Source organism: Micropterus salmoides, unplaced genomic scaffold (genome assembly GCF_014851395.1).
Source record: "Micropterus salmoides isolate LMB-PRFRI ecotype aquatic unplaced genomic scaffold, ASM1485139v1 Ms_hic_scaffold_15, whole genome shotgun sequence".
Lineage (NCBI taxonomy): Eukaryota > Metazoa > Chordata > Actinopteri > Centrarchiformes > Centrarchidae > Micropterus > Micropterus salmoides.
In genome coordinates, this window is record NW_024040596.1 from 11,091,923 (window position 1) to 11,118,483 (window position 26,561).

Genomic DNA, 26,561 nt, shown 5'->3' on the forward strand with positions numbered 1-26,561 from the left:
GACTCTGGGGGATCACAGGGAAGGAACGGTTGAAGAGAACAATGAGAGACAACTGAATTATTTAGAAAGACAGCTTGGAAGTAGCAGAGACACAAACTCAGTGCCATGCTTCTTCCTTACAAATCTAAATAAATTCTGGTCTTAGAATAAATTGGAATCTCTACACATACAGAGAGAATTGTTAAACACTAGTGCAAACTGATGACATTGTCTTTTTCATGTTGCCTCAGTGTCTCCATGATAAATTTGGAATCATGCTTATATATCACATATATGATAGAATTTGTTTAATATTTGGTGGAAACTGTACTGTGTGCCACCAGTCCAGGGTGATTGCACTGGGAACTCATCTCCATGGAGAAATAAGCAGCTAAAGTCATTTCAAGACACATTTTACTGACAATCTTCATCAATGACAACATGCATAGCACTTTGTGCTGCTACCTAATAAATCATTCTACACATTTCCCTATGTGTGAAAGGTAATAAGGACAATAATTTCTAATATAGTTATAACTGAACTGGAGGGCAAAAAAACAATACAAAAAAAGCAGTGCTTACACCATGAGACTACTGACCAGGACTTACTGACAACAATCCTACTTAATGTTATTCAGCCAAAACACAAATTAATTCTCTGTCCATTTCCACTCACCCAGAAGATTTGTGAGGTTGGATTTAGCTTCAAAATGAGTAAATAACACCTCTGATCTTGTGCTGCACACATCATGAGCTGGCCCTGGCCCTGGCCTGCCCCACTTAGCCCTGTATTGGAAAAGCTCACATCTTTTTTGCAAGTCAAGAGCTTCATTTCTTACTGACCTCAGGGTCAGTACGCCGGATGGAAACCTAGAAGCACAAGGATCCATTGTTCATAAAGATGCATAGCCACCCACACATTGTTTTCCTACTTAGTACGCTATTTATCAGCAATCACATTCACTGTCTTCTCTGACTTCTGAGGAAACAGACTTCGGCGATTGCAGAGTGGCTTGTAAATCAGATGAGAATTTCTGTGTGAACAGGAGCGATGGGTGGAAAAAACAGATGTATTTTCACAACATCGCAAATCAGCATCACACTCCTTCATGCGAGAGGGTTAATTGTGAAAACAGCACTAGTCGGGTATTTTGGAGAAGAAGAAGAAGGAGATTTTCTGGATATTCCCATCTTGCGTGAAGGGGATGGAAGCCAGTATACAACTACCAGCAGATTAGCCAATTTAGGATAGCCAAAATCACATTATAATTGTCATGGAAACAACCAGCAACCAACTGTTGTCTTTGAAGAAGATATTAATTAAAAAACTCAGAAACGCAAACTTGATTTTTACAGCATCGCCTTGAGATCAGAGAGTGTCATTATATGTACCTGACTACTGGGTGAAATATATTTAACCCACCTGCGACATTTTGACAATTTTTTTTAGCTCTCTCTCTTTAGCTAGGATTTACGGATGATATTCTTAGATTTTTTGAAGCTAGGAATGAGAAATGTCCAGAAAGGTAAATTTCTTGTAGTAGTCCATGCCCTCTTTGCGCAATCATTACCAAATTTTATACATCAACTGAACAGTGACCCGAGATCGTACAAACCAAATTTCGAACATTTATGTAAAATTGCACGTAAATACACAAAAGTAAAAATTTATGAAAAAAAAACCAAAACAGATTGACATATAAATATTCTTTATATAACTTTTGTTCAGCGACGTCCATAGATGATCCTGCCAAAGATTCAGGTTGATTGGCAAAACCATCTGGGACGAGTTCGCAAAAATAGATTTTAGAGAAAAGAAATAAAAAGTCATATAATTTGACATTTTTAGAGCAGAAGACCATCGGAGCAAAGATGCAGATGAATCCAGAGATTAACATGATGAAAGAAGTTTGACTCTAAACAAAGCTGTTTTCGAGATGATTGTAAAAACGCAAAGTTGATTGTTATAGCACCACCATGAGGTCTATGAGGTAGTGGGTGGAATTTGCAACCTACGTGCCAATTTTAGTGATTTTTTGTCCAGCAGTTTTTGCTGCCCAAACACTTTTAGCGGAGAAAAACAAGAAAGAAAGAAGAAGAAAGAAAAAAGAAGAAGACGACAATGACGACGGTGACAAAGAAGAACAAAACCAATAGGAATGGAATTGTCGCCATTTGCTATGACCGCTTTAAACTCAGCCCAGAATTATAAAAAGTAACATTACATGTAGGCATGTCTCACTGTAAAATCAACCAGGTCCGTATTCTTTATAAGCATCTGATGAGCTAACAATCGTAAGTTGCTGAATGACGTTCTTTTCGTCTGGATTTTAGGTTTATGAGTAAAAGCACCTCATCAATAGTTTTATTATGGTCCTTAACCTAAAAAAATAACTCCTACCACATAGAGCTGCAGTGGTGTCCTAACCTGTTAGGAGTTCACATTAGGTGGCGAATGAAAGGGTAAACAGACAGATTCCAGGAGGCATGGGAATATTGAATGTTAAACATGTGATCTCAGATAAAAACTAACTTTTAAAAAGATTGAACGATTGAAGTTGCACATCCATATTGACTAATAGGTCACTTATTTACCAAAAATAATTCAGTCACTCACCTGTGAGGTTTTTCAGACCCAACTGGCGCAGGCCGAAGTTTCCATCACGTCTGTAGTTGAGGAAGACTGCAAGGGAGTACCGGTCCTCATATAGCTTGGTTCCTCGGATGATCCTCAAGTTCTCCAAAGGGAGGTAGTCAAACTGGTTCAGGGCCACCAACACATAGCCTGTCACTTCTCGGATAGACTGTGGACAGAGTTGTGGAAGGAGAGGTTAGGAGAGTTGTGTTTTAACAGTGCATAATATTGTTGCATAAATAAAATCACTTAAGAAAGCAAATCATTTGTTGTACAAAAGTCATGAAAGGGAAAAAAATCTATTTCTCATGGTGGATGTAAAATAGTATGAAGCTAAGAAGTAATTTATTAAACTGTAGTGCTCGCTAGCAGGCCTTGAGGATGCAATATTCATGTTTTTTTAGTGCATTAATCTAAGGAGTTCAGCCAACAATCCACTGCACAAAACACGCAAAGAAAGGAAGTTTTACAATACTGTACATCTTGAAGATGAAGAAAAACAGCAGACTCTTCACTCAAGCTGAGTATATACTTGGTTTTCTTTCTCATCGTGCAATATGTTGATCAAGAGCTTTAGAGTCTTCCTACTTTAACCAAGATTTCAACCGTGTTATACATTTGGAATATTGTTTTTCAAAGAGAATATTCTTGTTCATATTCTACTGAATCTCTCTGATTCTAGCAATTTTAAGATCTTAGAAAATGTGTTTTGCCAACAAGCCGCTTAAAATGACGCACTTTCAAACTTCAGGTTCGGCATCTGTAAGTGGAAGTGAACAAAAGTATTATATTTACTTCTTGGTACTTCTGTTTCTGTCCACCTTGCAGAAATGGACTATTCTGCCCTCTCTGGAGAGATTAAGCCTTAAAACATGACCCATCTCCGATCTGGTGTTGTGTTTCTGTTACATCTTGATCCCTTTTTTTCCTCTTCTACAGCATTCCAAATTAAAGTTATAGAGTCAATTTAGCAATGCACAGTTTCTGAGCAAGGTGCTTGTGTGTACTATCTTTACCCTGCCGCCTCCTGTAACAACAGCAACAAGATCTAACAGCTAGATACAGTTTTACAATGCCTTTCACATTTTTGCCCAGCTTGAATATAGTCACATAGCATAGACCAAATTTATGAATATGCATGTCACGGCTGTAAGGAAGCCTGCAGAACCAGCAGAGCCATGTCACGCATTGCATATGCCCCTGACAACTCTTCCGTCGCCACGCCTTTGTCCTGACACCGCTGTTGAATTTTATTTTGCTGTGTTGTACAGTTTAAAAGCTTTGGTCCCTTACAATTTAAATTTGAGTTATTTCTTAGAACAAAGTGATGGGTTTATCTTGTATCCTTGTACAAGCTGTATTTACAGCATGCTGAACATGTAGTCTGAAAAGTTTGAAAAAAACATTTGAAAAAACCACACTGTCCCTTCTCCTACCCTCAGAGCTTGTATATGTATATTTTATATGGAAGGTAAGTGGATCACCTTAAGCTTTAAAAATGTATAGAAGATACATGTATGTCATGCCAAAACAGTTGCAACTGAACTGAAATTAACTAATTCAAGAGAAAGGGGTGGAGAGAGAATGCAGAGAAGAAACAAAGAAAACATGGATAGAAAACAAAAGTCAGGCATGCATCAAATCATTGAAAACATCATCAAGGTCACTTTCAACATATTCAATCATTCCAGCATGTTGAGTTAGAGCATCTGAGCGAGGAGAACTTGCTCTAGGGTTTGTGACCCCAATGCAGAACTTGGCAGAGGGTTCGGCGCTCATGTCCGGGGTCCGGCCTGGGGTGACTGAACCACAAGGACAGCCATTGCTTCACACTTTAAATGTCATTTAGGAAGGGATATAACGAGTGTCGAGACTTTGGCGAGGAGCCACCCAGTTGGAGCGGCTGGTGCATGAATCAAAGTGACAGGCTGTGTCCTCTTTCTCCCATCCACCATCATGGTGGCTGTCATTAACAGACAGGCGGTCAGAGAAGTCTTTCCACGCCGGCCTGCTGATGTTGATAATCAACAAGTCTGTGTGTGCATGAAGTGCTGTTGCAGCTGATGTGCTGAGCTGAAATAAGTCCTAAGGAGGACCCTGGCAGCGTAGTCATGGCGGCTGACAGCTGTCAGAGAGCATGGCTATCAGCCACCAGTAAGTAAGCCGCAGTCACAGCTCCGTCATTATTACCCTGCTGATTACCATTAATAGAAACAGACGGGCCAGAGTCTGGTGAGTCTGTGTGTATTTATGTGAATGAGTGATGGGGAGTTTATATTCAGTATGTGTGTTCGTGTGTGTGTGTGTGTGTGTGTGTGTGTGTTGATCGGTTTAGAAACTAGTTGGAGAAGAAGATCAAGTAAGCTACTTTGTGTAGATAAAAATATTCTAACAGGAACAAAAGTTGGTGCATTATTGTTGTGTGCATGTTCATATGTTTAAGTAAATTCTAAGTAGGTGTGCATGTATAAACACAATATGTTGAGCTTCTTTGAGATGTAGCGTGAACACAGAGTCAATCAGGGCCACACTTCACACTTTTGACTTTATTTCACTAGCAAAGATCTGAGATGGGGGACTGAAGGTCTTTTCAGCTCTGCTACACAACCAAATAGCTCCAAGTCTGTGCAGTCCAGTGACACTGCCCTGGGCACTGTGCCATAAACTATCCTGCTTCCATCTTCAATCCAGGTATTTTTTCTTGCCACCGAAAGGTAACGGGTGGCACACAGCAATAAGAGCAACCCCGGCTGACTGAATCTAAGCATATACATTAGCTGATAATTATTTTAGGGCACACACTACATGGGTGCTTTTTTAAACTATTTTATACTTTTTTTCTGAGCCTGTTTATTACCCCACTCGCACGGTTGCTGGTTTGTTATTTTCAAGCCACCAAATCAATACTTTCCAAAGTGCAGCCTTGCAGAGGGAAATAAAACGAGGGAAAAAGAAGATGGCAGGTACACACGCTTTTCTCCCCACAGATTGTTTGTTCAATAATGAACTGCATGAAAAAAGGGAAACAACTTGTAGTGATTACAGGCCCTTGCTGAGCTAATGGCCAAACCTGCTCTGTGTGGTCACTTTCATTAAACACAGATCAACAAAACAAGCACCCACCCCCACCCCTCCCTGCAACACCACTGGTGCAGGCCAAGTGCACCGTATGCACCAGCAAGCTTTAACACATGCAAGTCCCTAAGGAAGACAGCTAAAATATGATATTCAAAAATGTGTTAATACACAAGAGCCCACATTGTGTGATGCAATAGCAATGCTGAGTTTGGCACAGGTGCCAAGTAATAGCATATTAATTTTTTTTTCTGTGTGCTTGCACTAAATTTATTCCAGAGTCATTTGCATGACCTCCTCTATTTAGCTACAGTGCAATTAGAGCAGGAAATTACCTGCTAAAGATAACAACATGACACATTGTTGTCCTGGATTTCTCTCACTTAAAATAGCTCTTCAACTATCTTGATACAGGTGTATGGAGCACATGTGACATGTGAGAACCATGCGCCTCATGTAGCTGACGCCCAAGTTGTGCTCTGTTAGTATTTATTTCTATTGCAGTTCAGTATTTCTTCATGTCAACACAGTCATCTCTAATGGTGAAATATGTACTGCTTTACCAGATTCAAACAGAAAGGTGCAAACTGTTGATCATCTGTAATCATTTCAGTGAAAAGTCTTTTTTTTAAATGAGATTGGATAGAGAGTGGGGTGTTAGACTCCTTCACTGCATATAGACTGAACTGTGTAGCAAACCCCAACTTACCCAACCCCACACATGCCTCCCAATGCATCAGAGGCCCAGTAACAATGAACAAAAGACACAGACAGAGCCAGATTCACTAGATTAACAGGGATTTCTCCATCCTCCCCAAGCCAGAGCATTTGTGAACGGAAGTGTGGCAGCGGAACAAACCCCTCACTTGAGTCACCGAGACGTGCGCGGTTTTGAAATCGAGTCCTTCAATCCCCAACTTCTAAAAGACGAGGAGAGGGAGGGATGTATTGGGGTAGAGTTAGCGAAGGAAGATGGGAGAAAGGGTAGAGAAGGAAAGGGAGACGGAGAGGGTGGGATACATGCTGCAGGGGGAGGAGCTCAGTCAACTGGATCGAACGGTGTCTACATACATTTGAATGCATAATTAAAACCACACCTGTTCCAGGTCAGGAAAGAGACAGACAGCTAAGGGTCTGAGAAAGGGGTGACATGTCAGAAGGGGTGATGCAGGGCTGAAAGTGCAACGACACCATTAGCATGTTTGAAGAAACTGAACACACGTTAGCATGATTGCCTCTCATTTCCATACATATTGAGGCGTACTGATGTGCTCAGCAGGGCTGCGGTCATTGAAGTCTGATACACAGGAGTGCACTGGGAGGGCTTAAGGTTTGCCTTGCATCACTAAGTCCTCATCCTCTATTTCCATATCGCTTCCCTAAACCCTCTGCCTGAGCTCACATCCACATCTGTAAACAGACAGAGAATCCGGATGGAGTGTCTACAAGTATAAGTGAGAAAATCCTCCTGAGTTTTCCCAGGAGCTCATCCTCAATGTAACTGACAGCCTACTGGAAATATTGCTGGTAATTGTCCCATTTTGAAAAGTGAAAGCTTCATTACTGTTTTGACATTAATTTCTGACATTAAATCTTTATAAACGAGTGTTAACCTTCCATTGTGAATTACTCAAGCATATGAGAGCGTATCACTCACAAAGTGAGGTACAATATGGCTTTCTTATATCATCAACTGAGTGAGTACAATATTTCCCAGTATGAGCAGTGTCCCTGATGGAATTTGAGAGTATTTTCTAGATACTCAAACTCACAGCAGCAGTGTTGCCATGCTTTGCGTTAAGTCGCCGAAGTGCCCACCTCCAACCCCCCAAAAACGGCCAGCTTCCCTGTAACACCTCAATCCCTTTGGAGTGGCTTAAACCCAATATGAGTCACATCAAACACCTGCAGCTGATGCTGCCTTTGATGTGTGTGTGTGTGTGTGTGTGTGTGTACGTACAGTGTACAGTATATATGTGCATCACTCAAGTGTCTTTTATTGCTTGGACAAGATGATTATGATGACTCATCTTTGAAGATGAAGAGAAACTTTCCCTTCTGTTTCTTACATCACACCTCTTGTGCTCTCATGAAACAAATCTGTGTGTGTGTGTGTGTGTCTGTGGTTTGTGCAAAGGCATTCTCATGTGAGATTAGACATGTTTTTTTTGCTGATTGTGGTAACTAACAATAGCAAAAAAGAACAAGCGACATGAAAGATTTGCAACCTCTCTGTTAGCATTCCATGTCCTTCCCTTGCCTCCACGGGTCAATGCCAGCTACTTTCTATGAGTACTGTTTTGCTCAACTATTTCACTGAGGATTTCAATGAGGCAAATACAATTTTAATTCCTTTTATAGTAAAGTACAGTAGAAGAAAATGCTATAGAACAGCAATTATCTATGTATTATTTAAATTAAGCAAGAGTTTTTGGCTTTGGTTTGAGATTTAGAGTGGCTGTTGCTTGCTAATGGGATTGGCAAGCATGGGTGACTTTGTGAAGACCCTGTTCAGAGTGTGCATGGCATATATGCTGAGGCGATGTGTAGCGTTCAGTTGATGCTTGAGTGTCATCGGTTGCGACAGTATGACAGTCTACTTGTCAAGTATGATGACAAGAAAGCCCTGTAAGGTGCATGCATCATTGACAGAAAACACCATAATGGTCAAATACAGAAAGAATAGCCTGAATAGGCAGAGAATCATGCGAGCAGACAGAGGTGGACACAAAAAGAGAAACACATAATGTATAAATAAGTACCTAATGTATGAGGGAGGGGTCATCCATTTTAGTTCAGATAGAGAAAGAAAGTTTTGAAATAGATGACCTCCTTTCAACATTAGTATTCCAAACACAAGGTGCCCAAATATCAGTATGTTTTAGCAGCATATTCAGTATTGTATTGTATTTTTTAAGCTCAGTTTAATTCAGTAACATCATTGTGGGTTATTGTATTTTACTATAACAAAAACACTCCTAGCACATGCTGAATCCTTAGAAACAGACATCTGCTGCACAAATTAATGTGTTTTTTTGGATTCCATGTCAATGGGATGCTTCCCATTCCCGCTGAATATTTCCTAAACACTTGGCTCCACTGGAATGTTGTAGAAAAGTCTACTTTCTCCTCAGCATTGCCACCTGTGGCCGCATTAACTACACTGGGGTCTATGGGACTAAGTATGTGGATCCATACACAATTACTCTACCGTCTCTCACACACAAATACAACAAATATATAAATGCAATGGTACCGTAATGTCTGATATCTCACTGCTGGTAGCAAATTAGTATGTTGTATCAGCTAATGTTTCTAATAAACAGTGATGCTTTTAGTCATAGAATTTAACTGAAAAAGGAGAGAGGCAAGATCTTCTGTGAAGCCTCTGCCCTCTATTTCCCCTTAAGGTTAGAAGAGTGATTATATAGGTATGGAGAATGGGTGGTCAGTTGTGGGTGGGTGTTCTGTCGTCACAGGTTGAATGAGGCAGATTATTCTACAACATTTCCTGCCTGATGCCCCTCAGCTTGTCGTCCTCTCCCTTAGTCACAGCCCAGACAATGAAGCATAGCACAGCTCCTATTGATTTACTAACACAGTAATTAAGAAAGAGCATGTATCTTGTCTCTTCCTCGTCTGTTCTCACTTCATTTTCTTTCTTTCTGTGCAACACACTAAAAGTCTTCCTTGCCCTTTGTATCTTGCGCCTTCAAATTGCTAACAATGGTACACCAATATAAACTAAATTATATGCCATTCATTAACTTGGTCTGCAAGTGTACACTAATGCAATGTATTGAACTCACAACGATATTTCTTCCTCTAATAGCAATAAATTATCAGTAGGAGTACTTAAATCATGGAACATGCATATACCAAGTACTGATATAAGTACTTAATCATAATGCATTTGTCAATTATTTCTGTAGTGAGATCAGTGATTTTTCTTTTTGCAATTGCAACTGAAAGTTACAATTCTATTAGGCAAGGCCAGGCAAATTTATTTATAGAGCGCATTTAGGCCAAAGTAGCAATACACAAATTGTTAACCACCCACCCTTAGATTGGTTCATATTCACAGGAATTCTTTTTGGAAATTTTGGTATATCTTAAACTGTATGGCTGCACCTACTGGATCACTGCTTAGTAATGCTAATGCATGTTAATGCTTACAAGTAAAATAGTAAAAAGCTTATGTTTTTATCGCTATCATTCTTACTCTCACTCTCACATCCACACACAAACAATAGTTACTTTGAATCAAGTAGAGTTGTGGGGCAGTGGGCTTAGTGCCATCTGCCATCCTCAGTGTCTTTGGTCAGGAGTCTATGCAGCAATAGCAGGAGGCACATTTGAGGCAAAGGATCAAGAGCTCACTTTTCTGGTCAACTCCTGAAATGGAGCCAGAACGGATAGCGTGATGCTTAAAATGCATAATAACAATTTTGCGCCCCACTGCCCCCACATGAGCAACACTTCTTTGAGCCTAACAACCCTCATTAACAACCAGCTGAACGGTGTGAGCGAGTGACACATGGAAGGATTCGGCGCCAGCATGCTGAGAAGGTGTTGGAATTCCTTATCATCTACAACTGTCAATGACTGGTCATCAAAAGAAATGTACAGGGTAAAAGTTCTCTTACTTTTACTGGCTTCAGCTCGTCTCTGCACATGTAACCAGAGTTCTTGTTGAACTCTGCACAGCTTACAGTGAGCTCTTCTTTTCCTTAATGTAGTGTTGCCATAAATTGGTATCATGTGCGTTTTCTAAAAGTGTTGGTGTCGCTGCATCCCTACCTTCAACAGAAAGTAAAACATAGTGTTGAGGTATTGTGCAGCTTTTCTGCAATGTATAAACTGAAAAACAATTTAATCATTTGGACAATTAAATAAAATCAAAGCACTTAGCTTCGGACAAAGGTTGGATTCAGTATTACAGAGTACTACTGGTTATGGTGTGAGTAATTTTGGATACGCATCAATCAAATGACAGAATGAGTCAAATGACAAAATAAATGCAATTTATTAAAAGCATTTAGTTCAGCAACATTTTGTTACCTTCTGTCATTTTATAAAAATGATTTAATCGCTAGACTGTAAAGGAAACTCCAACCACAGCACAAGCCACTCCGTCTGAACTGAAATGATATTAGTATTTTTGTATAAATCATAATGTGCCCATCTACTGTAAGGTTCACTGGATTTACTCTGAGGCAAAACCTCAATTTTGCTTTTCCTTAGCCAAGCCCCATCAGTCGTTTACACTAATGCATGAGAGCTACTCCATAAAGTGGCACATTAGTATGGCCCTGCTTTATTGCTCTTAATAAGTTTCCTCCTTTGAAATTTCAGGACGACTTTGCAATCCTTGAGAAATGTATTTCATATATTTGAAAATGGTTTAGAAAAATTCTGTCAAATGACTTGGGTTTAAACAAGAGTCAAAACTACCATTTAAAACAAAACATACAGTGCCGTCCTTTATGTGCAGTACTAGGCATAAATCAAGTCTTTCTTTCAAAAAATGCATTGTGTTTACCCTGAATGCTCCTTGTGTTTCAAGGGCTTGTGGGCAGGCACATTTAAATCACACACACACACACACACACACACACACACACACACATACACATCCATACTTTCTCTCACTGTCTCTCATAATGGCAGCTCTTTCCCATTTCACCTCCCTGACAGTTCCTGAATTGAGCTAGAAAACCCTCTGTCATTAAGACTGACTTTCACCGTTGGCAGGAAAATGAATGGAAATGAAGCGTGGTGTTCACCTTATGCAATGAGAGCCATTAATACAGAATGAAGAAAGAGAGGCATATTCTTCACATTACTACCCTTCCTTAATACTAGTTCAGTTAATATATACTTTATAAATCCCTGCAATTTGTCCACTGCAGTTCATCCACATCTATTTAGGTGCAGTGGACAGCAACAGTACAGCACTCGATGACCATCACCAATTTGCACCATGGCTAATGCAAATTGCTGGGATTTTCTGTAATTTGTACATTGCAGTTTATTATTGCACTGCTGCTGTGACATGTGAAACTAAAAAGTATGTATCTATCTATCCACCCACCTATCTATCTATCTAATACCTACCATCTGACAAAAACATAAGCCTTTACAAAAATATATATATTTTAGAAGAATATATGAATGTTAATTGCATTGCTTATATAACTGCTTTATTGCTATAGTTGAAGGCCCATATTGGACAAAGTCTACCTAGCATTGTTGCTGCAGCAGTGCCAAATAAAGGTACTCATTAGCTGTGTACCTTCTAAAAGTACCTTCATTAGCCTAAATTGGCATCATACTTTTCTCTAGTTGGACTATACCAAGAATCCGATGTTGTGTAGCTGACATTTTAATTTGCAGTTTATTGCTAAATAGCAGGCAGCATCAATTTCATCCTCCATTTGCCTTCCGCATTCTACCTTGAGAAAAGAGATAAAGACAGATAGAAAAGGAGAACGGTAGAGTGACACCCCTTCCCAGGAGGAGAACTTGCGACTCCATCAGAGCACTGGTAATGAGTGGACTCCTGTGGGGAATTCTCCAAATGGACTCATTTGTAATTGATTCAGTGCATTAATTACCGGCCTGGTTACGCCTGTGTCATGGTTAATATTGTGCCGATCTGACGAGGCTGGGAGGCTCGTCTGCATTGGGACTGTTCGGGCGAGGCAGCTATTATTCAATTATGCTGCACGTATAGTCGACGAGGCAAGTCTTAATCCGAGAGTAATCACTTCCCCACACTCCCCTACTATGAGCTGATGTGTGGGAGGAGGGTGTTGGGCTGGGAGGCAGTCCTAGATCCATCTAGCCATGGTTGGCACCTTAATCAGGCCTAGGAACAAATACCCATTGTGTTGTAAAGTTTCTGGCAGTAAAAGAGCATTTTGCACTGTAGTGAAAGTTTTCAATGATTATGTGATGCAACTTTACACTGTGTGGTGTCTTGATTCCAGTTCTCAAGTGCAACTCCCCAACCTTTTCACAATTATTTGTCTTGTCCCTGTTTTGACTAAGAAGGTGAGACAGATTAATTTTGTGCATGTGATACAAATGTATCACTATAGTAAAATGAAAAAAAATGTTTCATACTTGCACAGCAGCGGTTAGGCAAACATATCACCACACATTTTAATGAAAACACTGAAAACTTTAAAACAGCAGGTCATTAGTGGAACGAAGTGAGGTTGCAAGAGAAAAATAACCTCTTCACGGCTAATTGAGATGCTAAAGAGTCATCATATATCCTCCAACTTTGGCACTGTCACATTTTAAAGCTAGCAATTAACCTCTGTCTAACCTCAGATTGACAAAACAATGACACCTTAACAAACTTTATAAGATGCTGCATGTGTCTGGTTTGATACGTTTATCATACTTTATGCATTGTTTTCTATTGTATCTACATGCAATTCAGTAATACTGTCATTGGTGTAAATGTGCATTAACAAAAGTAGAAGTAGCAATATAATGTACATATTTACTGTCTTGCTATTGACATATTGTAGGAATAACAATCAACAAATGTGTACAACATAGTACCATATATTGGAATGTAACTCTTCATAATTATGTAATATGCACAAGACCTTCGCTGCAGGAGAGGTGATCCTGCCATCCTAATGCTCTCTGATTTTGAGTGCCATTCTAACATTATAGGATATGAGAGGTGAAAGCACTGGGCCTCAAGGGTAAATTTCTCTTCACTGCTGAGGCACAAATACCTTAATTGCAGAAACACTTCGGTGTGACTGGTCCTTTGGAGACATTAACAACACTATAGCCCACCCACTTGTGTGTGTGGGACTTCTTTTACCCGATCAACTACACAGGGAATGGACATGCATTTCTTTAATGATTTAAGAAGCTGTTCTTCCTCCTGTGCGACAACTTGATGCAAAACGATTCGAAAGGCTACAGACTATGGCCTTCTCATGTTTACTGCACACTGCAAAAATAAATCTCATATTTCAGTGGAACTGAGTGCTTTCCTTGTGACTCATCAAAACAGACCATGTGTTCCATTTTTACTTACAAAACAAGTGGCGAGCACACATGTCCATTCCTTTTTCCCTTCATCAACTTTTAGTTCAACAACAGTCTGTTTTCAGCCCTGAGCAAGGAGAGAAGATAAAATAGAGGGCTCTCTCTCCCTAACAGTTGATTATATTTCTGCTTTGATCTACAGCGTCCATCCCCTAACCATTCTCCAAGAGTTTGGACCTAGTGCAACACAACAAAAACAACACCCACGGCCCTGGGAGTAACCAGACACCATTGTGCCCTTCACTGCATGTTTCGTGCGCCTGCTGGAGCTTTAAGTCTTCTACATTCTCCTCTCTATGGGGCACCAATACTTTCTATTTGGACTTGAGATTTTAACGCAGAAACATAGAAAACAGTCTTACTCAAACCGAGGTCCAAGCGTCTTCTGGAAACCTTGAGGGCATTCCAGCAGGGGCTTAGAAATGTGAGAATGACAGTGCTTGTTCCAGGTTACACTAAGCACCTCTGTAACACTGTATAGTTCAGAACCCCTGGGTGGGTCCAAATCTGAGAATTTTACAACTTGAAAAAAGTACAGTACTTACACAGGAGCTTAATGTTAACAAGAGACCTGTAATCTTAAAATAGAGAAAAACAAAAAAAGCCAGACTCAGTTATTCTAGCAGATGATGACGTTTTACCAGGAGTCATTTTTGCCTTTTTGGTTGTATTTAAGTGACATAACAATCACCCTCTGGGGATGGCATGCTGTTCCTAGCACCATCAAATTAGAGGACTAGTCAGAGACTTTCAGTGCAGGGGTGTTTGTCGCACAGCAGTTCTGTTACTTCAGTCCTCCACTTGCACCCCAGTGAGACTGTTAAATGTTGCTGTGGGGGAGCATCGGCCAAGCTTAATGGCCCTAACAGCATTATTAGCTAATAAAGGTTGATGGGCCTCACGACTCGATAAATTTAGGAGGACAGGAGAAGAAGAAGCAGTGGCCGTGTTAGGGTGAGGTTTCAGTCAGGGAATTTATGTATCTCCCTTGTTTTGCACTAAGGCACAACCTGCGGAGGGATCCCAGTAGGATTTTCTAGTATTAAAAGTTGACATTTTGTCTGTTGATGTGTTAAAATCTGTCATTTTAAAGTAAAAAAAAGAACAATTTCACAGCCATTCCAGTTGGTATTGATCAATTGTATAACTGCTAAGGTGCTTTTAATTTAGGAATTCACAGTTTTTCGTGGAGCATGGAGTGTGTCATTTTTTGCCACTAGTATGTCATATAGCTCAGGATACTAGAAATTCTTTGCTGAATTTAAAACACTTTTAACTCAACTTTCAAAGAGAACACATCTTCAGCTAAGTTTGTGTCACAAAGGGTGAATCCTCATTTGTTCACACATGATTTTGTTTACATTCATGCAACCTCTAAATTGTATTGTGCATTGTATTATGCACGTGAAGGATGGCCGCAGTTTCTATAGCGTAAGTGGGAGTTGTTGCAGGGGCTGCAAACACAAAACCATAAATAATTACAGAATGCCACCATCCTACTTCAATTGACATCACATTGCATACCATGTCTTTATAGTAAGTGAAAAGATTATTTTAGATGATAAGCACTTCATGGAACTGGGAGGTAACTCACTCACAAACTCACTCATGATTAGCATTCTGCTCGTCATACATTGTTATATGTGTATGAGATATATAAAAAAAATGGCTACATTAAAATGAGGTCAAGACCAAAGCATAGTCTATAAGGAAAGTGGTGGATTTAACTATGTAAATTTACTCAAGTAGTGTCCTTGTTTAATTGAGTATTTCCATTTTTTCACTACACTTGAAGGCAAATATTGTACAGTTTACTACAATGCATTTATTTGATAATTTCAGTTGACAGTTACTTTGCAGATTTAGATTATTATTACAAATACATGATATATTATTATAGGTTAGGTCTAGACAGCAATTTGGACAAAATCAATGTGTATCAGGATGGAGGAAGAAAACAAATAATGTGACAGGCTAGACAACGTGTCTACCAAATATTGCATAAAAACGCCCTCCTTATGTCTTGTCTTCTCTGAGTTAAGTGATGGCCCAATAAGTATAAGAGTGGAAGAGAAATAGTTGACATGGCCTCTTATTCTGACCACAGAGGAAATCTCTGAAATTGAAGATAAAGGTCTTGCTCTTTCCACAGGGAATCAAGGAATCAGTTTTCTGACCCACTTGGATGGTCTCTCACTCTCTCTCACTTTCTCTCACTCTCTTTCGCTCTTTCCCTCTTACACACAGACACATACGCACAGCAACAGAGTGGCTGCATCCAGCCCTTAGAGTTTTATTTGGCAGCCAGACCCATCAACATTTCTAAGAATTAAAAAACCCAGATAACAATCATGTTTAATTAAGCTGTTGAAGTGTTATGGTGGTATTCGAGAACAGCACTTTGAATTGATGTGAGTCGTGAATGTGTGTGTTGCTTCCAGATTACGTTCAGCAATAAAAGGAAAGTCACACAATTTTTCTGCAAATATAACTCTTAGAATATGGAGGGACTTTTAATAATGCAGATTGAAGACAGGTGCCGGTATCAAAGGCAGAAAACAACAAAAATATTGCAATTATGTATTGTAATTATGAATTAGGACATACACAGTATGGTTGTGTGTGTGAATGTGCGCCTTTGATGTTGCAACCTCATCTTTTAACAATCCCACACACAAAGAAGCAGACACAATATACACTAATTACAAGGAGTTATTAAATGATAACATCACCAGAACTGCTAAGTTTGATCCACTGATTGATGGTTCATCTGCCCCATGTGAATGCAACTCTGGTTTTCAACTCTGATTATCACATGCTTTTACAAACCCTTTACAAGATATTCTTTAGGAAGTCAATAGTTATTTTTTACTGCAGACAGTTTGGCTTTGCATAGCAGGAAAAGTACAGGTAAAACACTCATTATTATTATCAAGAACACATGTGCTCTTCTTGCTGTGACATGTCAAAATGCCTGCTGTGAAAAACCCTATTATGTACACACATTAAGAAAGTGACTCTGTAAAACCACTGAGAAAAGGTCCCATTTTAGAGACTTCATACACTACAGTATCTGTAAAACCTTTCCACATTGTCTTCCAATTTTAGGGAGAAAAAGAGAGAAATGTTTTAAAAAGTAAAGTTAGGTGGTTTAGAGGTAGAAAACAGTAACTCTGTGCTTTTTATGCAATGTTTTCCTGCCCTCCAGAGACAGAAGCCGCCTGTAACGTAGTACTTAGTTATGTGTGTATGCCCTCTTGAGAGGAAGGGACATGGGGGAGCCAGTTGGGAGCTGTTACCCAAGTAAAAAATGATGAATATTTTAATTGTTATAATGGACGTTTCCTGTATGGGCACCTACAGCCCTTCGTGTCGAAGGAGTTAACTAATTCACAACCAGAAGCTGGAGCCGTGGCAGGGATCCTTTGTGTGAGGTCCTCACATTAATTTATAATAGCTCACTCAGTTTTGTTTTTCCCCCTCAAGGAAGGTCTAAGTTTGACCGCACCTGGGGCTAGTTGGGATTCAGTGTCAAAAGAGGCCGTAGTTCGCCAACTTAGGGGCTTGATCAGATACTGTGGTTGAAAAATGGTCTGTCTCACTTGTCTAACCACTAACATCGCCCTAAACTTTGATGTAGTAGCGTCAGGCAGAGGATGTATCATTCCTGAGGCTTTATCTAGCATCAGCTGTGACCCCACAAACTATTTTGTGAGGTAACTCTTTTGCTGTCATATTTTTGGTTTTGGAAAGGCCAAAACAGACATAACCCTTCTCTCCAAAGTTGCACATCCCATGCCAGTTTGTGAGTTGTCAGGTTGCCTCTTCAAAAGTTAGCAAGAACTTGGCAGGGAAATTTTGCCTGTTTGAGTTTCCTTAAAATATACAGCCATTTCTGGTGAGATGAACTTGTCAGGTTCTCTGTGATGCTGATTCCCACGGACCGAAAACTGTTCACCTGCTCCACCGCATCTCTACTTATGAAGACACGGCTGTGGGTCTTCACCTCCTTTTCCCTAAAATCAACGATCAGCTCCTTAGTTTTGCTGACACTGATCAGCAAGTTGTTCTCTCTGTGCACCACTCTGCAAGGCTGTTGATTTCCTCCTGATGTGAAATCTTATCCTTGTTGGAAATCTCGCCAGTGATGGTTGTGTCGTCGGCAGACTTCACATCAGAGTTCTCTCCATGTCGGGGGCTGCAGTCGTGGGTGTATACCGTAAACAGGAGGGGGCTGAGCACACAGCCCTGGCGGGCTCTGGTGTTGAGCACTAGAGTGGAGGAGGTGTGACCACTAATCTGAGCTGTCTGAGTTCTGTTTGTGAAGAAGCCTAATATCCAGTTGCAGAGCATGGTACTTAAGCCCAGCTAAGTTTGCTGACCAGTTTAATGGGGGAGATTGTGTTGACTGCTGAGCTGAAATCCAAACATCATTCTGCGGTAGGAGTTTTTTTCATTGGTATCTAAAGACTGAGTGGAGGGCAGTGGAGATCATCATCAGCATCATCTGTGGCTCTGCTGAGGGTCCAGGCTGACTAGGATGTGGTTCTTTATTATGCTAAGATGTGATTGGACACTGGGAAGGGTTTGGCAGTCAAGTATGGACTGAATTTGTAATCAAACTGCATTATATCCATATTAGATCTGGAATATTTGGAAATATCAGCAATTTGACTAACCGTTTCTACTACCCTCTCTCCTACTCTGTATTTCAGTGTTGTTTATACTGTTATATTGTCATATTTATATATGCATCCTTTGCACTATGCTCCAACGCACTGTGTACATGTGTACATGTATGCATGTATGTGTACCTGTATATCACATCCACCTCTGACATGTACATAATAATGATAATAATATCTTACTCCTGCATCCTTTGCACTCTGCTCACTGAACTATTTGTCAATATGTCTATATTGTTTTTTGTTCATAGTGTGTATATTTGTATTGTGGGCGTCTGATTTATTGTTTTATTGTCTTACTGTGTTATTGTATGAGTCAAATCACATCATGAGCAATGTACAATCCTGAGTCAAATTCCTAGTATTTGTACACATACCTGGCAGTAAAGCTGATTCTGATTGTGAACTATTTTTGTCTCTTTGTTTCTCTATCTCTCATCACCACATCTCTTTTGCTTTCTAATTTTTTTCTCAAATTTCCATTATACTGTAGATGTGAATGAAAGAGCTATAAAAGTCAGAGCAATTTTTGCTTCCCAGATAGTTGTGCACAGAGCTAGACAAAGGCCCATGTAATTACAGTAGTAGTCAGTGGTACATTAGCGATAAAGATGTGATGTGCTCACATGGGTGGAGCTGGCAGTGTTAGCTACCCACAATGCATTCATTTCATGGTAAAAGCTGCAATTATACCAAAAGAAAGAATAAGAAAGACAGTCTATCTCTTGCTCTTTTTCTTTATATTTCTCTTTTTTCCATACACACACTCTCCCTCTACTCTTTCCCATATCCTTTGCTGTCTCTTTATGTACACTATGTCACTGTCAGGCAATGGGATATTATCTGCATAAAACAGTATTATCAACTCAATGAGCAATTAAGTTATTCTCTCATCTCTTTGGAGGAAGAATCGGAATCATTCTGAATAGAACAAAAAAGAAATCCTCCTCCACCACCTCTGTCACATTTGTGCCTTGTGCACTAATAGGAGGCCTTTTAGTTTCTTTTGTGGTTCCTCCTCAGATGACACAGCAGTACTTTTGGAAGACAGTACCAACAATGGAGTCTCCTGTTGCATGGGTCTTTGAAACACTGGGCTTGACTATGGTAGGCCTCGTCTCTGTTTCAATCACAATAATGAAGCCATTTTTTGCCCCCTGGCCAGCGCAAACAAGTCATGCCTGCACAGATTGATCAAAATGGCCAAGTGAGAGGGGCTGAAGCAAAAGCCATTATATTGTTAAACAAGCTAAGCAAGGATTACTCACTAGCGCTGTGTAAAACACACAGAGGAGGAGAGGACTTAACAAGAAGGCCTGTGAAATTGTGCATACAAGCAGTATTCAAGAGGGAAAATTACTGACTGACTTAAACAAATTAAACTGAAGGTAAAGTACTGAGGATACTCATGAGAATTAAAATAACACAATGTTTAGAACTCCAGATCATCAGTGAAACTGTAAGTGTTGTCTAGTACCTCGAGCCATTGCTTTAGTATATAGCTGCAATTCCAAAAAAACCGATAGCATATAAGTTAATATTTGTTAAGAATAATATATAATGTCAAAATATACCAAGTTAAAATAAGCTTTGAAATATACGTTAATATAGGCTTTGAATTCATTTAGGATTGGGATAAATTAATATGTTTTGCGTTAACGTACATAAGTTACCATAAGCTTACTGATTGACTAACTGACTGATTTACCTAATTACTCCCATTCAGGCTTTATGTTGTAACAAGTTAGTGATTGGATTCTGAAGCAGACATCATAAAGCAACATATCCTCATCTGTAAATGGCAAAATAGACTGACTGTCAATTGTCCCAAAATGACATAAATGATCGTGAGAAAGAACTGGTCAAGCAACAGGCGTACCAGACCTTAAGTAAGTCACATGATGTTAAACATGTGGTTAACATTGTGTAACGGTCAGTTTGGACAGGCTTAGGCAACAAAACAGTTCAGGGCTCCATGCTAACCTTTTTCCCAACGAGTACATGTGGACCTAAATAAAAAAAAATTCACAAACACACAAAGAAATTTAGGAGCACAGTAAAAAAAATAAAACAAAACTACTAAGACAGGTTCAGGAAAATATCATGGTTTGGGTTTAAATGAGTATGTTATGTAAGTCACATGACTTCACTAAGTCAAGTGACTAAAGTACTAAAAACTTTAAAGAGGTAGTATAATCCTGGTCATCGGGATGGCAGTATTTGTTTTGCCATCTGCTGTTTACTTCTTCTACTTAAATCACATTAAGCCTGTTGCAAAGAACCTTGGTGTTTGGTTTGATAGTAATTTAAATTTCGAGCAGCACACCACAAAGCTTGTTCAATCATGTTTTTATCAACTTAGAAATATAGCAAAAATTCGATCTATGTTAACTTTTAAGGACACCGAGACCATTTTACACGCCTTCATCTCATCACGCCTGGATTATTGCAACAGCCTTTTCACCTGTTTAACCAAAATCAAAAATCTATTGATCGACTCCAGACTGTCCAGAACTCAGCTTCCAGGCTTTTAACCAGAACAAAGAAATATGACCACATTACTCCTATTTTAGCTTCATTACACTGGCTCCCAGTAGGTTTTAGAATTGACTTTAAAATTCTATTGATCACTTTTAAAGCTCTTCATGGTCTCTCGCCTTGTTATATTTCTGACCTTTTAGTCCCATACACACCAGCACGTACCTTGAGATCCTCAGGCAGAGGGCTGCTGTCTGTTCCAGAGTCTCGACTGAAAACTAAAGGGGACAGAGCGTTTGCTGTCAGGGCCCCGAGGCTCTGGAACAGCCTGCCTGAGGAAATCAGGTCGGCTGAGTCAGTGAACTCTTTTAAGTCCCTTCTTAAAACATACTTTTATAGGAGAGCTTTTCCCGATCTTATTTGACTTTATTTTATCTATTTTATTTTATTCTATTTTACTTATTTTATATTTATCTTAATCATGTATTTTAGTCTTTTCAATGTTTTCTTGATCTTATCTTGTATTGTTTTTGTATTATTGTCTTTTGGGTATTATTGTCTTTACACTTGTTAAAGTACTTTGTAACTTGTTTTTGAAAAGTGCTCTACAAATAAAGATTATTATTATTATTATTATTATTATTATGCTTTTTGGCTTTTCCCCTCTCCTTTATTGAGTTATATCTCTTTTTTGTACATGTAAAAGTCCAGCCCAAAGCGAGTTCCCATCTCCCACAGAAAGCACTGCTCTGAACTGCTTGAAAACAGCTCGTTTGCAGTCCAGCGCTTCACTTCCTTTACTTGTGATGTCACAATGAAAACGTGTCATAAAGCTTGCCAGGTGGCTAGCGGGGTCAGGCACACCCTCAAACCAAGCTAGTCTGAGCGGAGGCCCTTTGCGTGGAGCGGAGGCTCGACTCGCCTTTGTTTGGGTTTCCACTGTAGAAATGTTGTGTCTGTACCTGCTTCCAGGTACTTTTTTCGTATCACCGAACCTCCATCGAGGTTCCAAGCAGGCTGAGGGATACTAAAATGTAACGTGAAATCACGACAGACTGCTGATTGGTCAGAGAGAATATTCACTATTCACTGCATCATCATTGCGTGCACCAGACAGAGGCCAGCAACAGAAAGTTTTATATTTTACAGTTTTTGTATGGAATTTCATCACTAAATCCACTTCTGAGAAGTTTTGAGGTGAGAAATCAGCTGTGTAGATTTCGAATATTGACAGTTTTGCGAGAAGTAATGGCGGAACAAAAATGTGCTTGAATATCTTCGGAGTTGAGGAGCTCACAGAGCCCTCTGCTCCCGCCGTCACACAGACCGCTGCAGCAACAACGGCAGAGGAAAACACAGCTGGAAGGTTTTCATACCGCTTATCTGTCTTTACATTCTGAGTAATGTTGAAACGTTTTAACTCAAAAAAGAGAAAGCTGTGTGAATCGCTGGTGTGTGTCGCATTGAACATTACGTCGCGGCAGTTGTGTGTGGCATCGCTATGACGACAAGTTACGTACTATCTCTGGGTACTATCTGCAATGGAAAACGGAGCAGGGCCGAGTAGAGTCGAGTCTATCGATTTACGCTATGGTAGCATTTTTCGGCAAGGCAGCATAGATCGTCAGAACACCGGCAACAGTTCAACGTTTAGTCCTGAAGGTAAGATGCAACTCCAACTCTGTTTGGGCCTGGAAATTCACAATCACAACCTGTAAGTATGCTTTATTGGTTGTCAATTATATTTAAAATAAACACGGCAATGTAAATTCACAGACAGACAGTTCAAGTTGTGCAGCTAAAGTTATAACTATAATGCTAACGTTACGTTACACCTGATGTGAAAGCTACTGAGCAAACGTTCAAATTGTTTGGCCAATTTTTATGTAAAATTGAGTTGAAATATGGTGATTTATATAGTGGTTTATGGTAAGATGTGGGACAATGATGTTGTGTGGTTGTGGACTTACTTATACCATCTTATACTACTTACTTATACTTAACTTATCCCATCTGCTAGGTTACGGTCGCAGTCTGGAGCGGCTTTGATTTGTATCACACTACCTTGTTTCTTACGACCCGCCCTTCTCTGCTTCTGATTGGCTAGTAGTCCTTACCTGGGAACTGCATATGTGCAACTCCCAACAAAGATTTTGTACAAGTAAGATGCATCACTCTGTAGCTCAAGAGCAGAGCGTACAACACATAGGGTGAAAAGAGGAGCTGCAGCAATGTGCAGTATGTGAAAAATATGGTGTTTTTTGAAAATTAAACCATGTAAACCTGTTCTGGTACAACCCCTAATTAAGATTTTGAACCTGAAAATGAGCATAATACCATCTCTTTAAGTAAGTCAATGTTGACCTGGTTTCACATGGGACTCAAACTCCTGGGTGAAAGCCCAATGTTTGTTTGACCCATCCATCCATGTCCTTATGCAGACTTTTTCACTCTTTATACTATGTTACCTGACTTCCTCATGTGCACCGTTCATAAGGCCATTAGATGTTGATGCCTAAAAATAAATAAATATGGGTTGTACTAAACTGCTGCACAATCGACCTATACGGCCGTTTTTCTGGTGTTGACGGGCCACATAAAGGAATTGGGGGTCCTGGAAGAAGCAGGAGGATTAACAGCGCAATGCATGTTTACAATAATTCAATAGTATAATGCAGCCAGCACACTCAAGACCACAGTTAACTGTGTAAAAGAGTTGAACAAATTATGTTGGAAGGACAGTGTGCAGGGAAAGAGTGAAAAATAAAAATAAAATAAATACTATTGTGACCTCTGCTCTCAGGTGTAATCAGTGTTGCAGCATAGTTGGATAGTGATCTATGATCGTAGCAACAGAGCTGGTGTAGGATGATGAGAAGATGATGAAGCAAGATAGCAAACTGTGACACAAGGGTGAACTTAAGGGTCTCATAAACAGAAACGAGCCAGCACTCTGCTGAGAGTAAGCTGACTCACCAACTTTGTTTCTCTTGTCATCTGGTGTCCTTTAGCATTAAGTGGCCTTAAAAAGTGAATTACTTCATGTGACGAAGTCCGAGTATTGACCATGTTCCTGACAGTCGATATGTTTTAACAAATTTTCCAGATCATTGTGATGAGTGCGGGTAGGTGACGGTCAGAGAGAGCAAGACAAAAAAGCCAATCGCCTGGGACAGAATATGATACTTTGCTTGTCTTTGACACTTTGTTTCCATCCCTTCCAAGTTATTTTGGCTTGCATGGGTCAGCATCCTGACCGCGACACACTCCGAGGCCACCCACTACCCATCATGTCACCCGATATTCTCTGGCTATTTATTCCCAAAACCCACTGGTGAAATTGGCTGATGGCTAATCAACATTTAGCTCCACCAAGTGTGTTATTACACAGCAATTGATGGATGGTACAATTACACCCTGTGTCACTTAGTTAAATGGCTATGTAATCCTAATGGGTATTTATTCAAACACTGACTAGTTAGCGCAGGGAGAGCTGGAGGTGGGGGTAGAAAGGGAGGTAAGATTAATAAAGAGAAGGGACTGTGGGTAAATAAGATAATCAGGTAACATGAAGAATGTATGTTGAAAATAATAATAATAAATAACCATGTGCTTTCTCTAACCATAACCAATAGCTTTAGTTGCCCAACCCTAACCATACCTTGATTTATTTGCCATAACCATGAACCAAACCTGGACCGTACTATAGTTGCCATGTGCAGATATTATAAAATTTGAGAAAAAAAAAAAAAAGGTTTTCTTTGAATGTAATCTGAAGGTTTACAGTATTGACTGGCAATAGGGTCGGATCAAATAAAGTCCTGCCTTTGAATCACTTCAGAAATAACTAAATTAAAGGTAATACAAAAAATGTAGAAGTCAATGTTTTATAGTTACCCCACCACTGGATAAGATTCACAGGCAGAATTTCATTTTGGGCATTTATACTGATAATGAACATAAAGTCTGTGAGGGGAGAAGTCCTGATAAATTGGTATCACCAGAAATCAATGTATTTTCCAGTGCTTGAAGTGGAAGAAAATAAGTGCCAGTACTTCCCTTATTCATATGTTGGTGTGTGTATTCTCCTGTATCAGCAGATCATTAGAGTATTACATTTTGAATTTCTATAGTAAAGTTTTAAACAACATGCCTTTATTATTTATTATTTTTCATTATTATTATTTTATTACATACTAAAATAATAAAAAAATATTGTAAGGTTAATTAAATATTACTTCTACAAGCACCTCACAGTGCTCCCACTACAATCCTCCCTCCTTTAACAGTTTACTCTATCTGTCGGTAGAAGTAGATCCTACACAGAACAGAATGAGATATTAACAAAGAATGTAATAGGATAAGTGAATATTAACTCAACTGTGCTTGTACTGGCTAATGATCCAGCATGTCCTCTACTGACAAACTTAAGCATTCACCTGTAAATGATAGATAACAATACTATTATTAATTTGATCCTCTGCATCAGGCCCATTCAAACTGGCTCGTCCTGATTTACTTTATATATATACATATACACTGACTATTGATATAAATAATAATAATAATAATATAGATATATATATATATATATTATTATTTATATCAATAGTCAGTGTCAATCCATTGCTTTCCATCTTGCATAGACTTGACAATTAGTTTCTTGTTTTAAAATTCTGTGCGCCTATGAGTGCCATCAGGCCCATATATTGTCTGGACTGGTTGGCACTGAGTCTCTGCTGAAAAGTGGTTCATTGGGTGCACGAGCATATGATCGCATGTTCATGAGCAACGCGGTTATCTATTCAGAGCTGCAATTTATTAACACTTTTGCCCATTGGCATTTATCAAATGTAATAGTCACACACTAAGTCACAGAATAAAGCCTTGGAAGTGGCTTGCAAGCAATTAAGACACAGACAGACCAAGAGATGCACTGCCCAGCTAGGACAGCAAGACAGACAGATGCACTGCAAGCTAACACATCAACAAAACGTTACTGTTATTTGCTGACATCAAACTTGGAGAGGAGAGAACATCAGTTTACCTGATTGCTGTTCCAGCAATTCACTCTTATTGTGGTTTTATCTCTTCTCTTTTCGTGACCAGAAGGATCGTTCAGCTTCATCCTCTCATCGAAGTTTTAAACACTGACACCCGCTTTGACATGAGGGGGAGGTGGGGCCTTTGTTTAATATGCAGGGCCCTCTGCAACTTTCTAGTGAGAGTGAGCGTTTGAGAAGTGCAAGCGCAGAAACTGACATTTACGCTATTTTGCAACATTAAGGCAAAAATATGACTGCCTCATGCTGAGCCTACATGTTCTGCAGAGGTGGTTTGAGATGGTTCTTTTGATGGTTCCCTATAAACTATGGGAAGTGTTTCATATAAAAGAGAGATTATAGGGAAATCACCCTTGATCACCTTCAAGGCAAGGTAGAGTTAGAATACAAAGACAGGGATAGTGAGAGAGACGAAACCACAATGATCATGTAGTGACCTTGATGCAACATGGTTGAACTGGCCCATTTACTCATATACTATGGGTTGTGAGTTCAAATCCCTAAATGAGTAAGCTGACCTCCACCCCCACCCAGCTGCTCTTGAGCAAGAAACCAAACAAAAGG

At 39.6% G+C, this 26,561-nt stretch overlaps 1 protein-coding gene across 2 annotated transcripts in view; it reads right to left on the bottom strand.

Moving 5' to 3' along the window:
- erbb4b (erb-b2 receptor tyrosine kinase 4b) overlaps positions 1-26,561 on the bottom strand; it is a 362,769-nt gene that overhangs the window by 142,131 nt on the left and 194,077 nt on the right. For both annotated transcript variants that reach the window (XM_038720293.1, XM_038720292.1), the window contains exon 3: positions 2,597-2,783. In XM_038720293.1, the coding sequence (XP_038576221.1) occupies positions 2,597-2,783 (187 nt within the window). The remainder of the gene's footprint in view (positions 1-2,596; positions 2,784-26,561) is intronic.